The sequence below is a fragment of the Lepus europaeus genome, chromosome 4 (genome assembly GCF_033115175.1).
Source record: "Lepus europaeus isolate LE1 chromosome 4, mLepTim1.pri, whole genome shotgun sequence".
In the NCBI taxonomy this organism is placed as follows: Eukaryota; Metazoa; Chordata; class Mammalia; order Lagomorpha; family Leporidae; genus Lepus; species Lepus europaeus.
This window is the reverse complement of record NC_084830.1, coordinates 112,705,949-112,722,124: the sequence shown is the minus strand read 5'-3', so window position 1 is coordinate 112,722,124 and position 16,176 is coordinate 112,705,949. Positions and strand designations below refer to the sequence as shown.

General features: G+C 44.5%; 1 protein-coding gene across 10 annotated transcripts in view; it reads left to right on the top strand.

Moving 5' to 3' along the window:
- Positions 1-16,176, top strand: part of TENM2 (teneurin transmembrane protein 2) — a 979,180-nt gene that overhangs the window by 690,493 nt on the left and 272,511 nt on the right. For 6 of the 10 annotated variants that reach the window (XM_062189664.1, XM_062189663.1, XM_062189662.1 and 3 more), the window contains one exon: positions 268-502. In XM_062189664.1, the coding sequence (XP_062045648.1) occupies positions 268-502 (235 nt within the window). The remainder of the gene's footprint in view (positions 1-267; positions 503-16,176) is intronic. The other 4 variants (XM_062189665.1, XM_062189666.1, XM_062189667.1 and 1 more) reach the window with 1 other exon arrangement.

Genomic DNA, 16,176 nt, shown 5'->3' with positions numbered 1-16,176 from the left:
AGGTCAGCCCTCATCCACCCATCCACTCGGTGTGGTTAGCCTGGTTTGCCGTTAATGTTCTTGGGATGTCTTTGGTGAAATGCAAAGTGCTGCAGGTATAATTGTCGCCAGTCCTGGGATGCTTTCTGCAGTCTTGCCTGTCTGTCTGGTTTGTGGTGTTTGGTGATTGTCATCATCGAGACTTTGCTTCCAAACTCTGCAGATTTGCAGCGTGCCTGAGACTGGAATGTGTGGATGCTGATGGCTCTTTCTCCTTCTCTTTGGTAGGCCCTCCAAACCACCACAGCCAGTCCACGCTGAGGCCCCCTCTGCCACCCCCTCATAACCACACACTGTCTCATCACCACTCGTCGGCCAACTCCCTCAACAGGAACTCTCTGACCAATCGGCGGAGTCAGATCCACGCCCCAGCTCCGGCACCCAATGACCTGGCCACCACACCGGAGTCCGTTCAGCTTCAGGACAGCTGGGTGCTAAACAGCAACGTGCCACTGGAGACCCGGTAAGTCCCTGTCCCCAGCTCAAGGAGAGTCACACCCCACCCACCTCCCATAGAGAGGGTCACAGTCTGCCCGTCCCCTACCCTGACTCATGAACTCAGAGCCACCAGGCAGCTCCACGTTCTGCTGGGAGACACAGCCTTGATGTAAACAATGGGGCAATCTTGCCACCTCCTTCTTCCCTTGCTAATTTGACCCTGGACAGTGGGTTGATAGGTGTTTCTTTGTTCACATGTGTCTCCTTTTAATGCTTGTTTACTCTCTTAGACAGCTCTTGTGTACCCAACTAATAGAATTAGCATAACATATTTTTACTCAAAGGCTCATGGGAAAGATGCTTATAAGGGTATATTGACTGAAAGCTGCTGATAAATTATGCATTTGGCCTTTCTTGAAGTAATAAATGAAGACTCATTTGAAATTAAGTGTTTGGGGAGACCTTGAGAAACAATCCCTGACTCCAGACTGACAGAAGTGTAATTTTAATTTATATTTCATCCAACGTGCAGTCCCACTTCAATCCCGCCTGTACACACTAACAGCTTGATGCCTGTGGGGCAAACAGCAATGTATAAACACAAACAGGAGAGAAGGGGCAGCCCGGAAGTTAGGAGGGAGCAGGTGGGAAAACATCTCCAGGCTGGGCTTTCTTTTGTTTCTGCCTTTGCCTCAGTCCTTGTGTCACCTTCCAAAGCCGTGCGTGCCTTAATGACCTGAAAGAAGAGCCATCAGTCATAGTGTGGTAGGAGGGGGTATAGCTGACACATATTGAAAGGGCCTTGCTGCTTCATCCCCACACTCTTCTGGGGTCCTGCACTCTGGCTGCTATTGTTTCTGCGCCCGGAAGAACCAGGGAGACTGAACAGAGACGGACTAATTTCTATTGACTGATGAAAAAGTTATCAAATCGTCTTTAAACTTTAACAGCTTTGGTTAGAGGAAAGTCAGAAACAATCTGTACTCTTTCTAGGAATTGAAAGCCATAGATTGCATGTAGGGTTGTGTCTCATCTATAACATTTTGGGTTTTCTTAAATAAGATTTTGAGCATGAATGAGTTATTTGGCCTTGTCACTGTAATCACTCCAAAGCTTTATTTTTGGACAATTGTAGGGTATTTTTAACCACATCTGCATTCTTTATCTCTAAAGCTTAAAATATGTAGACAATTGAAACTATTATATATTCTATATACTATCATATAGAATTTAAATGTATACTCCCTATAGAGAATTTAAATGCATATTGTATACATTTAAATGCCCGCCATGGTAGAGTGCTCCACTAATAGACAGCTGTGCAGGAGGCTGACTCGGAGTCGTGTCGTGGTTGAAGGTGTTCTTAAAGCTGGTTAAGGTTTTCTGTCCTTTTTTCTCCCCACATTGTTGAACTGTCAGGGAGTTTGTTGGTCACTAGTCACCTATTTTTACATTAATAGATGATTACTTGCAAAATAGGTTTTTTTTAGAAAGCTTTTATTCAATAAATATAAATTTCATAGGTAAAGCTTTTATAATATAGCAGTTCTTCCTCCATACCTGCCCTCCCACCCTCACTCCCATCCCACCTCCTACACCCTCTCCATCCCATTCTTCATTAAGATTCGTTTTTAATTATCTTTATATACAGAAGATCAACTCTATACTAAGTAAAGATTTCAACAGTTTGCACCCACACAGACACGCAAAGTGTAAAGTACTGTTTAAAGACTAGTTTTACCATTAATTCTAATAGTACAGCTCATTAAGGATATAGGTCCTACATGGGGAGCAAGTGCATAGTGACTCCTATTGTTGATTTAACAATTGACACTCTTATTTATTTATGATAAGTGATCACCCGAGGCTCTTGATATGAGCTGCCAAGGCTATGGATGCCTTTTGAGTCCACAAATGTCAGTATTTAGACAGGCCCATAAGCAAAGTGGAAGTTCTCTCCTCCCTTCAGAGAAAGGTCTCTCCTTTTTTGATGGTCCCTTCTTTCCACTGGGATCTCACTCACAAAGATCTTTCTTGTAGGCCATTTTTTTGCCACAGTGTCTTGGCTTTCATGCCTGAAATGCTCTTATGGGCTTTTTAGCCAGATCCAAACGCCTTAAGGGCTGATTCTGAAGCCACAGTGCTCTGTAGGGCATTTGTCATTCTATGAGTCTGCTTTGTGGACTGCTTCCCATGTTGGATTGTTCTCTCCTTTTTAATTCTATCTATTGTTATTATCAGACATTTGGTCTTATTTATGTGATCCTTTTGACACTTATTCCTATCTTTATGATCAGTTATGCACTTAAACTGATCACTTTAACTAGTAAGATGGCATTGGTACCTGCCAACTTAATGGTATTTGGAGTCCCATGGCAAGTTTTTAGCTTTACCACTGGGAGTAAGTCTGAGGGAACATGTGTTGAACTGTGCATCTCCTCCAAAGTTGAATAGCTGTTTTTGTAGACAAAGAGAGGAGAAGGAAAGAAGATGTTATGTATGTTGTGCATGCCAGTCACTGATACTTCGCATACATCATCTATCTCATTCAAGCCTGGAAGTGACCCATGCATTGGGAAGAACTGTCCCTATTGCTATTTTTTTTTTTGACAGGTAGAGTGGATAGTGAGAGAGAGATACAGAGAGAAAGGTCTTCCTTTTGCCGTTGGTTCACCCTCCAATGGCCGCTGCGGCCGGCACATCTCGCTGATCCGAAGCCAGGAACCAGGTGCTTCTCCTGGTCTCCCATGGGGTGCAGGGTCCAAGGACTTGGGCCATCCTCCATTGCCTTCCCGGGCCATAGCAGAGAGCTGGCCTGGAAGAGGGGCAACTGGGATAGAATCCGGTGCCCCAACCGGGACTAGAACCCGGTGTGCCGGCACCGCAAAGCGGAGGATTAGCCTGTTAAGCCACAGTGCCGGCCCCTATTGCTATTTTAAGATACAGAACCTAGTGTTGAGCATTTGGTGTAGCAGTTATGACACCCCTTGGGACGTGCACATTTCATACCACAGTGTCTGGGTTTGAGTCTGAACTCTGCTCCTGATTCAATCTTGCTGCTGATGCACACCCGGGAGGAAGCAGGTGATGACTCAAGTTGTTGGGTCCTTGTCACCTATGTCGGAAACCTACATCGAGTCCCACAGCCTAGCCCAGCCCTAGCAAGTTTTATCAATAGTGGAACAAACTAACTTGCAAGCCTATGGCTTCAGGAAGATAATAGATTTTTGAGCTGCATTGGCTGGAACACTTATGCTTCCTATACACGAAGACAGGTGGTCAAAATTTGATGAGTGAACAACCACGATCCTGTATTTATTGACCTAATTGTGGCATTGAAGAGCCAGATCCCTCCAAGTGTTTGTTCTTTCCAAGGAATCTTGCCTTGGTGATGAGGATGCAACACATAAATGTATCTCCCATCCCCCACCTCCTGATGTGATCAGTCGATTTCCCAGGAGTTTTTGAACCATTTGTGATAAAGTATCCTTTTGACAAATATCTAGTAGGGAGGACCAACAAAACCAAGCGGATCACTTTCTTGCTTTCCTGCAGTAAGATTGCCAAGAACTTAGGTTCCCATCCACAGAGTGCTTTGGCAGATCATGTGGGCATCCAGCATCTCAATAATGATTAGGACTTTTTAATGATGCTTTTGGAAGAGATAAAAGACAAGGTTTGCAGGTAGATAGGATTGTCAAAATCTTAAAGTCAATCCAAAGGAAAAATAGGAACAACATGTGGCTGTTCTTTGATCATTATGTTCTAAAGCCCAGAGATTGGGGTGGGTATTGGGCCTAGAGTTTAATCCACTGGTTGGTACACCCACATCCCAGATAGGAGGCCTTGGATTTGAGTCCTGGCTCTATTCCAATCTCCACCTTCCCACTAATGTACACCCTGAGAGGCAGCAGATGATATCCCAAGAGATTGGATCCCTGCCACTCATGTGGGAGTCTCATATTTAGGTCCCGGCCCCTGGCTTCAGCCCGCTGGCTTTTGCAGGCATTGGCAAATGAACCAGCAGAGAGGAGCTTTCTCTCTATTTCTCTTCCCCACTTCCTTGTTAACCCCCATCCCTCCCTCTCAAATAATAAAATAAATATTTTTTAAAAGTACCAAGGATTGGCAAAGGTGTGATTAAGGCCTTTGAGGTGGGGTAACACCAGAAAGCAAGCACAGCAGACAGATGTCAGCAGATCTCTGGAACCCCTTTCATAGACCTGAGTCCACAGAACTCGAATAGTGCAATGGTCCCATATAAGGAAATTTTAGCAGCAGTCCATGGAATTGTTGAAATTTATGATTCTTTATTAAGTCCTATTAACTTAGTCTTTTATTCATAATTATTAGCAAAGTCCTTCACATATGCTAAGGGCTATGTTAGGTTCTGGAAAGTTAGAGATTAAAACATATATCCACCCCTCATAGTCCGTGTAATCTAAAGGAAAAGATAGGCACATACATAGAAAACTAGAGCAGTTCATTCATCATGGAAAGTATGAAAGTTACGTGACTGTATGGGGAGAGAAGTGGGTAACTCTCCCAAAAATGTCAGAAAGTGTTTCACCCTTCAGGGGCTACTTGCCCTGGGTTTTCAGGTATGAATCGGAGTTTGCCTATTAGATAAGTAGAGAAAAGCAAAAAAAACTACCATATTATTAGCTCCCATTCTCCACTATCTTGTCTTAGAATGATGGCAACCAGGAACTGAATACATTTGCTCATTCAAACACATTGTGTCTTATAATGGTGTCATTTTCTTACCCAAAAAAAGAGAATATGGATAGGAGTTCTTTCTAGGGGCATGATGCCATGTTGCTGTCTATCAAACCAAATAAGAGCTGGCTAGTCACAACCAGGAGAGAGAACCCTGAGAGGCGAGACATTCGGGAGGCTGAACTTGATATAGTCAACAATTTTAGAAGTGAAGCGGAAACTGACAGACAGCTTCACCACCTCTACCTTTGTTAATGCAGACTTGAGGTGTGGTGAAAGTTCATAATTCTGGGAGACATTGAACAGGCGTTCTACCACCCTTGGAAATTCTAAGCCAAGTCCAAAGTATTTCCTTAGACTCCAGGGGGGATGGTCCCTGGCCTCTCCACATTGCTCTTTTGATATCCCCATTATGAGGCGTGCCAGCTCCTCTCTATCACCTAAACTCTTCCCATTGTTTTTGCTATGAAAGTAGAACTGGAGGTGCTGATGAAGGAGGAACAGTCTGAAAATAGGACTATACAGATTTGGAATTGAGCATAAGATAAGAAAGCATATAAGGGAAGTTTTGGATCAGTGTTAATCATCTAAAAGAACAATAAGCATAAATGTCTACTACCAAAAGCTGTGAGTTGAAGTACAAGCTATAAAAAAAGCAGGACATAAGGCAGAGGAACAAATTGCAAGCAGTCTATACTGCTTTTTCTAAAGTAGGATGTAACAAAATCACTCTGCCCACCATCTTCCTCCCAGCCTACTCAGGGAAGGTCTTGCAGCCAAGTCTACCAGCAATGCTGCCTGAATGTCAGCTGTCCACTCCTTTTGATGCTGAGAGCAATGAGCTTAGGAATCTCTCACGTCACCAACCACTTTGGGACTTTCTAAACCAGGATTCTCTTTTCTAAAATAGAAAAAAGTAGCCCTGTGACAGAACCCAACTTTGCTTTGTGTGTTTTGCGGAAGCAAGCTTCTCTGTCTGAATCCACCTGGGCACCAGGTCACCAAAAGGTCCCCTTTGAGTTTACCTTTGCCCCAGAAATACCAGAAGCCCTCATTTTCAGCACCAAGATCACCAAGCTGCAAACAAGTCTGGCAGTTGCTGTTTAAGATGGCCATCCATTATTCGTTCCAGAACAACTCATGAGGACGTACTATAGAAGAAAATCAAAATCCCTGTTGTTACAAAGAGTCTAGGCTGAGGCTGGCGCCATGGCTCAACAGGCTAATCCTCTGCCTAGCAGCACCGGCACACCGGGTTCTAGTCCCGGTCGGGGCGCCGGATTCTGTCCCGGTTGCCCCTCTTCCAGGCCAGCTCTCTGCTATGGCCCGGGAGTGCAGTGGAGGATGGCCCAAGTCCTTGGGCCCTGCACCTGCATGGGAGACCAGGAGAAGCACCTGGCTTCGGATCAGCGCGGTGCACCGGCTGCAGCGCGCCGGCCACAGCAGCCATTGGAGGGTGAACCAACGGCAAAAGGAAGACCTTTATGTCTGTCTTTCTCTCTCACTGTCCACTCTGCCTGTTAAAAAAAAAAAAAAAAAGAGTCTAGGCTGGATGTAGAGCATGAACAAATGATTATACAAATGTCCCTACTATGACAAATGTGGTGTCACGAGAGGTATAGAGAAGCCAGACCCATGAGAAATGGATAGTTAAGCTGAGACCCAAGAAAAGAGCGGGTGTTATTCAGGCTCCAAGAGCATTCTTGGTGGCAAAACCAACGACTCAGTGAGGAGAGCAACGCTAAGGCATCAGGGAAAAGAAAGCAAACTAGAAAGCTAGGCAAAAACAAGATAGTACAAGGCTTTGACATCCATCCCAAGAACAATGAAAAGACACTGAAGCATTTTTAAGCAAAAGAGTAAAATAAGATGTGGTTTTATTTTGTTTTTAATGATGGTAGCCGCTACATGGTTATTGGAATGCTAGTAGTAAGGTGGATGGTATCACAAGACTAGAAGTCCAGTTGGGAGAGTGTCATAATAGTTAAGATGAAAAGTGGTATGTCTTTAGATTAGAGTGACAGTGCTGAATATTTGTAGAACTGAGGTGTACTTTCTTTTTTTTTATCTTTTTTTTTTTTTTTTTTTTTTTTTTTTGGACAGGCAGGGTGGACAGTGAGAGAGAGAGACAGAGATAAAGGTCTTCCTTTTGCCGTTGGTTTACCCTGCAATGGCCGCTGCGGCCGGCGTGCTGCGGCCGGTGCACCGTGCTGATCCAAAGCCAGGTGCTTCTCCTGGTCTCCCATGGGGTGCAGGGCCCAAGGACTTGGGCCATCCTCCACTGCACTCCCGGGCCATAGCAGAGAGCTGGCCTGGAAGAGGAGCGACCAGGATAGAATCCAACACCCAGACCAGGACTAGAACCCGGTGTGCTGGCGTCACAGGTGGAGGATTAGCGTATTGAGCCGAGGCGCCGGCCTTGAGGTGTACTTTCAAGAGAAAAATCAGTGGAAATGAATCTGTAAGATGTAGAGAGGAGAGTTAGGATTCCTCACTAATTTTTTTGACTTAAGAGTCTGGGTGAATACTGATGTCATTTTTTGAAGAAGGAACAGGTTTGATGGCAAAAACACAAGTATAGCTTTGGGCATATTTAATATATGATGCAGCATGAGAATTAAGTAGACTTATTATCCAGATGTAATTTCATTTCAAACTATACATAACTCTGAAATGTAGGCATTTACAAATAATAGCATAGTTACTGTATCCACGGCTCTCAGCAGTTGATTTTTCCCTTTAAAATATGCCTCTCTAGAAATGTTGTTGATTCTGCATGATCGTATAGGTCTGTCTTAACAATTTTTCTTTATCATACCCTTTTTGCTTAGCACTTAACTTTATACATGTGATCCATTTAAGCCTTCTGTTAGGGATACGCTACCATACCTATTGGAAAATAAGGGAAACTCAGGCCCAGGGAGTTAAGTTACTGACATGCAGCCCAATTAGTAAATGGCAAAGGTGAGATTTGAACCTGGACCTCCCTGACCTCCAATTCCATTTTCCTTAAGTCCCACATAATAGTCTCTTTAGAGAAAAAAAAATCTGTGCTTAGCCTTATGACAGATGACAAATTAATGTGCTTACACTACAGAAACAGTGAAGTTGATGCCTTTAAAGTTGCACAAGGTAGGGGCAAGCATTGTGGCGCACAAGGTTAGGCTGTTGCCTACAGCACCAGTGTCCCATAGGAGCCCCATATGAGTGCTAGTTCAAGTCACAGCTGCCTCACTTCTGATCCACCTCCCTGCTGCTGCAGCTGGGAAAGCAGCAGCAGATGGTACTTGAGTCCTTGTCACCACGTGGAAGACCTGGATGGAGTTTCAGGCTCCTGGCTTCCACCTGAACCAGCCCTGGCTCATGCAGCCATTGAAGGAGTGAACCAGCTGATGGAAGATCGATCTCTCTCTCTCTCTCTCTCTCTCTCCCCCTCTCCTTCTCTCTCTCTCTCCTTCTCTCTCTCTCTCTCCTTCTCTCTCTCTCTCTCTCTCATGCTGGCTTTCAAAAAAAAAATCTTTAATTAAAAAAAAGGCACAAGAAAAGAAATGATCTATGGGGTGATCACCTGTGTGTTGCTGGACATAGAATTAGTCATTGTGAAAATCAAGCCAGGCAAGATATTAGGGACCCATCTCTGCAGAACTGGTGCAACCCAGGATGGTAACTCTCAGACCTGGCTGCTCCAGGATGGTGGCAGTACCTCATCTGGCTGCTTTTTTTGGTGGTACCCATTTGAGAATCAAGATGCAAGACCTTTATAAATGAGATCTTTCCAGAGAAGTCACACGATCACTGAAACACTGTCACCATGTGGAGGCCAAAGACTGTGCCAAACCTGTTCTCAGACTGACTTTTGTACCAACAAAATAATTTTCTGACACAATCAGTGACAAGTGTGATCTTGAGAATATTAAACCACGGTAACTTGTTTGCTGTTTCTTTAATTTTTATTTACTTATTGTGTTTCCAAGTAAGCTTTCAAACTAGACTTCATTCTGTGTGGAGCAAATGCATCGAAGCTCTTTTCAGATCGATAGGCCGCCCGATTTCTCCATACTGCAGAGCACGATGCCCCCCTACATCCTCATCAGAGGCAACATGGAAATTAATGAGACCTTTAGGTTATCCTTTCAAGCTCGGCCTTATTTTATGGCTTTACCTTGCCTTTTTGACACCATGATCCCGCCTGGCCACCAGCAGCATTTCACGTTGCAGTGCACTTTAATTTTGCAGTTTTCTTAGTCTTCCTTGGAAACTGGCAGCTTATTAATCTCAATAACTGAGCTGCTCAATAGGCAAGCTCACCAATAAGAAATCAGGCTGTGTCTTTTTTCCCCCTCCCATGGCAGATGGAAACAGGGAGGGGGGAGGGTTGCTTGTTGGATGGAAGTTGGGGGTGGGGGGCAGTAGAGAAAAAGCTGGTTAGGAGGGGCACTTCTCACCCCACATCTCTTTCTGACAATTGGCAGGAAAATAAAGCAAGGCTGCTGAAATCCGGTGCTCTGCAATTTATGGCTCGTGGTGCTAAACACACTCAGCCCCATTAATAACAAAATAAATAAAGTGTTGTGGCACGTGTGCAAATTACAAGGTGCATTAGGAGAGAAACAAGCATTACATCTTAATCAAGACCACTGGAGCCTACTTCTGGCATGGTTTGCAAATTTCACCCTTGAAGGTAGAGGGATCCAAGGAAACCTTGACCTTTTTAGATGGGACCCCTGTCTGTAAAATTAAAAACCTGTTAAGCCTATGACTCGAGCTTCTTACTTGGAAGTTCCCACAGCTCAGCCCCTGGAGAGAAAGAACTTTTTGAAAACTCCATTCCTCTGCAGCCTTTTCCATGGAGACCCAATTACAAATCGAGGCCACCTTGTGGTCATGCATTGTAAGAGCAAGAGTCTGCCCTGGTTCTATGTACATGTTGAAGACTTTTGGGTCCAGTGCACAGTCGGGGAAAAAAAAAAAAGTATTTCCATCTCTCTTGTGATCTCTCACCCATTCAGCTAATATCAGCCATCATTCCCCAGGGGCCTTTCTTGAAGTCTTCCCAGAGGATATTTTATCTGGCTTGGACAGGGAGAGACTTGATAAAGCACAAGTCTTTTTCTAATTCTGGCTTCCCAATGATCCTGTTCTTTTCACAGAAGCCAGATAAGGTATTCATGGTGCTCCTAGGCTGGGAAAGCAGGCTCTGCTTCTTTGCTGAAGTTTTCTTTGATTTATTAGTCTCGGTCTCCCTTGTCTTTGTGAGATGGGATCTTTGTCCTCAGAATCCTGAACCTCAACATCCTTTAGATGATAGGGGAGTGTTTAAGAAACTTTCTCACACAGCTCGCCTGCCTCCACAACCCACAAGCAGTGTGGGGCTTTCTCGTGGGTCTTGTTTGCACAGACTCATTTTTAGAGGTCATGGCAATGCCAAACACAAATGATCAACCCTCTGAGTTGTGTATTTGTTAAATCCCTTGTAGAATCATTTCATGCTTAAAGTCACTGCTTAGGGCCAGCATCGTGGCATAGCAGGTTAAGCCACCACCTAGAATGCCTACACCCCAGTGAGCACTGGATCAAGTCCTGGTTGCTCCACTTGCCATCCAGCTCCCTGCTAATGAGCATGGGAAAATAACAGAAGATGGCCCAAGTGCTTGGGCCCCTGTTGCCCACGTGGGAGACTTGGATGGAGTTCCCGGCTCAGCCCTGATCGTTGCAGCCATATGGGGAGTGAATCAGGGGATAGAAAATCTCAGTCTCTGTATTTCCCTCTCTGTGTGACTGTACCTTTTAGATAAATAAATAAATCTTAAAAAAAAAAAAAAAAGAACTGCTTAAGAGTCTGCAGATACCCACAGTTTCTGTCATCAGTACCTTAATGGCGTGTGCCTTTTACTTCCAAGCAGAATGAATAACAATTCTTTTCTGTTACATTGTTTTGCAATTGCATTTCAGTTTTTCAAAGCTTCAATTGGGTACAAGCATCCATGAGTCGATTTCTTGGCAATGAGTCCTCCTCTAAAGATGTTGCAGCCCCATTTAAGATGTGACATTTAAGATCTTATTTTTTTTTAAAAAAATGAACAAGGGTGGACTTTTGGTGTAGTGATTAAAATGCTGGTGGAGACACCCATGTCACATAGCAGAGTGCCTTGGTTCGAGGCCTGGCTCTGTTCCTGACTCCAGCTGCTGGCTAATGCAGAAGCTGGGAGGCAGTGGTGAGGCTCGAAGTAGTTGGGTTCCTGACCTGGGGGGAATTCACAGCCTTTGGCTTCAGCCTGGCCCAGCCCCAGCCATCACAGAGATTTAGAGAATTAGCCACTGGATGGGAACTCATTCATTCCTCCACTCTTTCTCCCCACCTTCACCAACCCCCCACATCTGTCTCTCTGCACTGAGGGCAAGGTGCAGGTGTTACTGTTCATGCATTGCTAAGTACTTACATAAGAATATAACAGAAGCTTCATTTTAGTCCGTTTTAGTCTCTAACCAACCAGATCCTCTCTGCTGTGCAGGAAAACATGTGATGAGAAGGCACAGGGAGGTATCAGGCCCATTGAAGTGTTTGGTAGGACCCCAGAGAAATCTACTCTGCCCATATCCTCATCCTTGCCAGTGCAGGAGAGTGAGGGAATAAATTCACAGGCCTTCTGAGACTGGGATGGGGCTGCGCCCTGTGTGTGTTTTCTGCGGTGTTCTTGAGCTCACTTGAGGGCCCTTCTTTCTCGGAATGTCCTGCAGCAGTGTGCTGAAGGCAGAGGGACGGTGAGATCATTTTTCCCATCTTCTTAATCTCGGAATCCACTTGAGAAGGAGAAATCATGGCCCTCTTGAACATCCTCTCACTTCCCAGAAGCCATCGGGAAGTCTTTTGGCTTTGGTTTTTTAAGCATAATCATCTCTGCAATGCCTACTTTGTGCCAAGTATTGCTGGGTGCTTTGCATCACATCATGTGCATCAAAGCCCTGCAGAGATGTTCCTGTCCCCTTTCACCTGTCGGGAAAATGAAACTGGGGAGGATAGAGGATGGGAGACAGAAACGAGATCCTGGAAGGTGTCTGATGTCTCTCCGCCTCATTTTTCTCTGTGTTTCAACAGCATTCTCAGGCAGACCTCTTTCTTCTAGGGTCTTAGGAGAGCTACAGTCTATACTCTCATGAGTTAGAGTCAGGAGAAGCTCTTCTTCCTGAGATTTCAACATTCCCTTGATTGCGTCTTATGAAACCCAAGTAGGATAGTGGGCCCGCAACAACCCAGTCCCCAAACTTTGGAGAACACAGCATTTTGATTGGCAGGGCCTGCATCACAGGCTGACCTGAGGCCTCAGAAAGGGGCATGGCCCAACTCAGACCATAGATGGAGTCCAGATAGGCAAAACCCATAGACCAGCTCAGGTCAGATCCACTGCTGGTGTCTCTGTAGCCCGGCTGCCTTTCTTACTTCATGAATATCATCATCTTCTCCTCTGGGCAGATGCAGTCCTGGCCAGGGTGGAGTAAGTGGCAGGGATAATTTCAGGGCACAGAGTTACCTCATTTTCCTGGGCCCGGAAGGAGGTTTACAGCTGATTCCAACATGAAGCAGAAAGAGTAAGTTCCACTGGCTGACTCCCGCCCCCTTCTGACTCATCCCCCTCTCTGGTTCACGTCTCAAATACCCCCACAACTTTTCCTTGGAGTTCACTGTGGCCACTTAATGCATTTTAACTTTTATTAGTCTCCTGATGTCTCTTTTAAGCGATCATCTTCTTTCCGGCAAAAGTGCTTGGATTCCACATTTTCTAATTAAAACACGCTCATTTATTGTCTCACTAACCAGTGCTCTTTATGAGGGCTCATGATGAGAAAGTTAACTCACAACATCTCCTTGTATTTCTCAACTCCTGGAAATGGCTGGGGAAGCACTTTTACCTTTATCAAGTTGAATTACTTTGAAGAATTTTTGTTTTTGCTTTTTCATAAACCGTGAATGGGAAATGTTTAACTCCATGCTTCAAGATCATAATGGTCTCAGCAATGTGTTTTATCCTCTTCCTTGTGTATATCTTGGGTAGGTTGCTTTTGCAGGGGTCAGTCGGCTCTGAAATGAGTCATAATACAGGCAGCATAAGAACCATTCTGTGCTTAATTAGAAAAAAATGTTGTCCTAAAGTTCAGTGTGTCCTGATGTTAATAACGGTGCCCATTGCTACTTTCAGTCCTGTGAGTTAATTTGCTGTCATGCAAAAATAGCAAGGCTTGGTGTGGAAGGAGGAAAAGGTAGCACACATGCATTGAAGCCTACCTAGAATCACACTGTCATGGTGCCTGTGGTAACATTGGCCTAGAGGTGCAGACACCTAGGGAGGACATATGCAGTATGCATCTGGGTACACTGTGTTTTCTGTCTTTACCCTTGTCTACCTTCTGGTGACCATACACGAGCAGTGTCAGGATGACTGTGTCCTCATGCTATACCTGTGATGCACGTCTTTTTTTTTTTAAGATTTTATTTGTTTACTTGAAATTCAGAGTTAGAGAGAGGCAGAGGCAGAGAAAGAGAGAGAGGGGTCTTCCACCCACTGGTTCACTCCTTATATGGCCACGATGGCCAGAGATGGCGCCAATCCAAAGCCAGGAACCAGGAGCTTCCTCCAGGTCTCCTGCACAGGTGCAGGGACCCAAGGACTTGGGCCATCTTCTACTGCTTTCCCAGGCCATAGCAGAGAGCTGGATTGGAAGTGGAGCAGCCAAGACTAGAACCGGCACCCATATGGGATGCTGACACTGCAGGTGGCAGCTTTACCTGCTATGCCACAGCGCCAGCCCCAGATGCACATCTTGAAATTGATCATTGTGCCATTCAACTTGGGGGAAAGGGAGAATGCTGTGTTCTTCACAAAACTAAAACTAAGGACAGAGTGGGAGAGATGGAAATGGGTGGGGAAGGAGAAAGGGATGGGGAGAGAAAAGGAGGAAAAGTGAGAGAGATGGAGAAGGAGAGGGAAATGAAAATGGAACAATGGAGATGATGGCGATTGGGAAGAAGATATATATGGGGATAGAGAGAGGGAGGATTAGAGATAGAAAAGGAGAAGGGGAAAGGTCTGTTGCTTAGGATGTGAAAATAAGCAGGTACCTTCTGAGAGGCTGGCTCCTTGGTTTGGACCACTGTATCAGCAGACAGGAGTCAAGGTCAACTTGATTTGGGTTGGCTAAAACTGAGCCCTGGTCATTTAAGAGCAAATGGCATCAATCGGCAACTCAGTGGCAGAGTTTTCACGCTGGAAGGCGTGTTAACATCGCTTTATGTAGGCTAATGTCTGTTTTGTAAAAGAGGAGAGTGAGGCCCAGAAAGTTCCATGACTGGAAGCTGGGAGGAGAAATCTGGCTGCAGCTTTGCTCAGCACCCTCACCATTGCCTGCATAATTAGAGGAACTTCGTGCCTACTGATTCCCTTGAGAGTCTCTATCTCCATTTTCTTCTGCAAAGCAAAGGTCACAAATTTATGGCAAAGAATCAGAACACATATTACAACGGATGTGTCTTTTCCATTACTTTATTAAAAAGTATATATATTCTTCTGGTAAAAATATCCAACAATTGGAAAGAGAGGAAATAGAAGGGAGCATTCCCTGCTTCTCAATTTCTATTTTCAAGGAAATGCCACTTGAAGTTTCCTGATTTTAAGTTTCTAAAAATGTTTATGGATGTCTGAGCAAATTTTTTTTAGCTCTAATATAAATAGAATCATGTAGATACCATTTGGCAATTTCCTTTTTTTAACTTAATGAAATATTGTGGAAATGTTCCCAGGTAATTTCATGTAGACCTGCCTCATTCTTTTTCCAAGTCTGTGTAATATTCCGGAATTCCATAATTTACTTAGCCAGTGTCTTCCTGTTGATGGACATTTAGATTGCTTTCAGATTGTTGTGATTACAAACAAAACGGTAATGAAGAGGCTTGTGTATATGTCTTTCTTTGCATACTTATGTGATTAGATTCAAAAGTTAAATTCCTGGAAGTGAAGTTGCTTGATCAAAGGGCATGTATAATATGCACTTTGAATTTTGATAGATTGTACCAAATTATATCCATCTCCATTTGAATGTTACCGTCTCTCTCTTTTTTAATGGCCTGCATTTATTTTATGAGTTTCAACTAAGAATCCCAAAGTTTATGCTGTTAGATTTTAGAGAATTGAGAGAATTTTTTTTAATAACGTACTAAATAATAGTCAAATCCACTATCAACGTTGACGCCCCTTCTTACATGCCTGGCACGGTTTGAGAAAGGTGCATTGCTGTGGGGTAAATCTGACTCACTTGGTTCCCCAGTTTCTAGCTGTAGGGCCCTTTCTCTTTAGTCCCAGTCTGCGCTGCCGTGTGGGCTATGTGATTCCAGACACCTCACCTGGGCTGCCTCTGGTTTGCTCGTTATTAATTTGGCACTGTTTAAATTTGCCTCTTCTCTCCATCTGCCTTGCCTCGATCTACCCGACGGGGATGTTCTTAGTGTGGGAGATGACTTAGTCAAGTCCCCGAACCCCCCAGGGAAATGACAACTACAGCACTCTTATTGTTCTAACAATTATGGGAGAATATGTGATCAAGGGCTTGGCAATGCAGCTAGGAAGAGGGACTCTTTTGTCACACGAGTATGTGAGGGCTCTGTCAATAAGAGACCCTCAGGCCAAACTGAGGTAGTTCCTTTATCTAAAACCCTGACTTTATGCTAAATACGAATTTTTGTATTTCCCACCTCCTCTTGGTAATCTCATTACCAGCTTCGTTCATAGGACTTCAGCCCACGTTTGTGGAGCTCCTACTCATGGGGGAGCCACACAGTGAGGGAATGGATGCAAAAGGCATGGCCATTGTCAGCTGGGGATTGATGTCTGGTGAGATCCAGGCAGCACAGCCGATGGTTGATAACAACAAAGGCTGTTGTAGAATGGACATAAGCTCAGAAGCTATTGAGGAGGATGAGGTGGTTGGTGG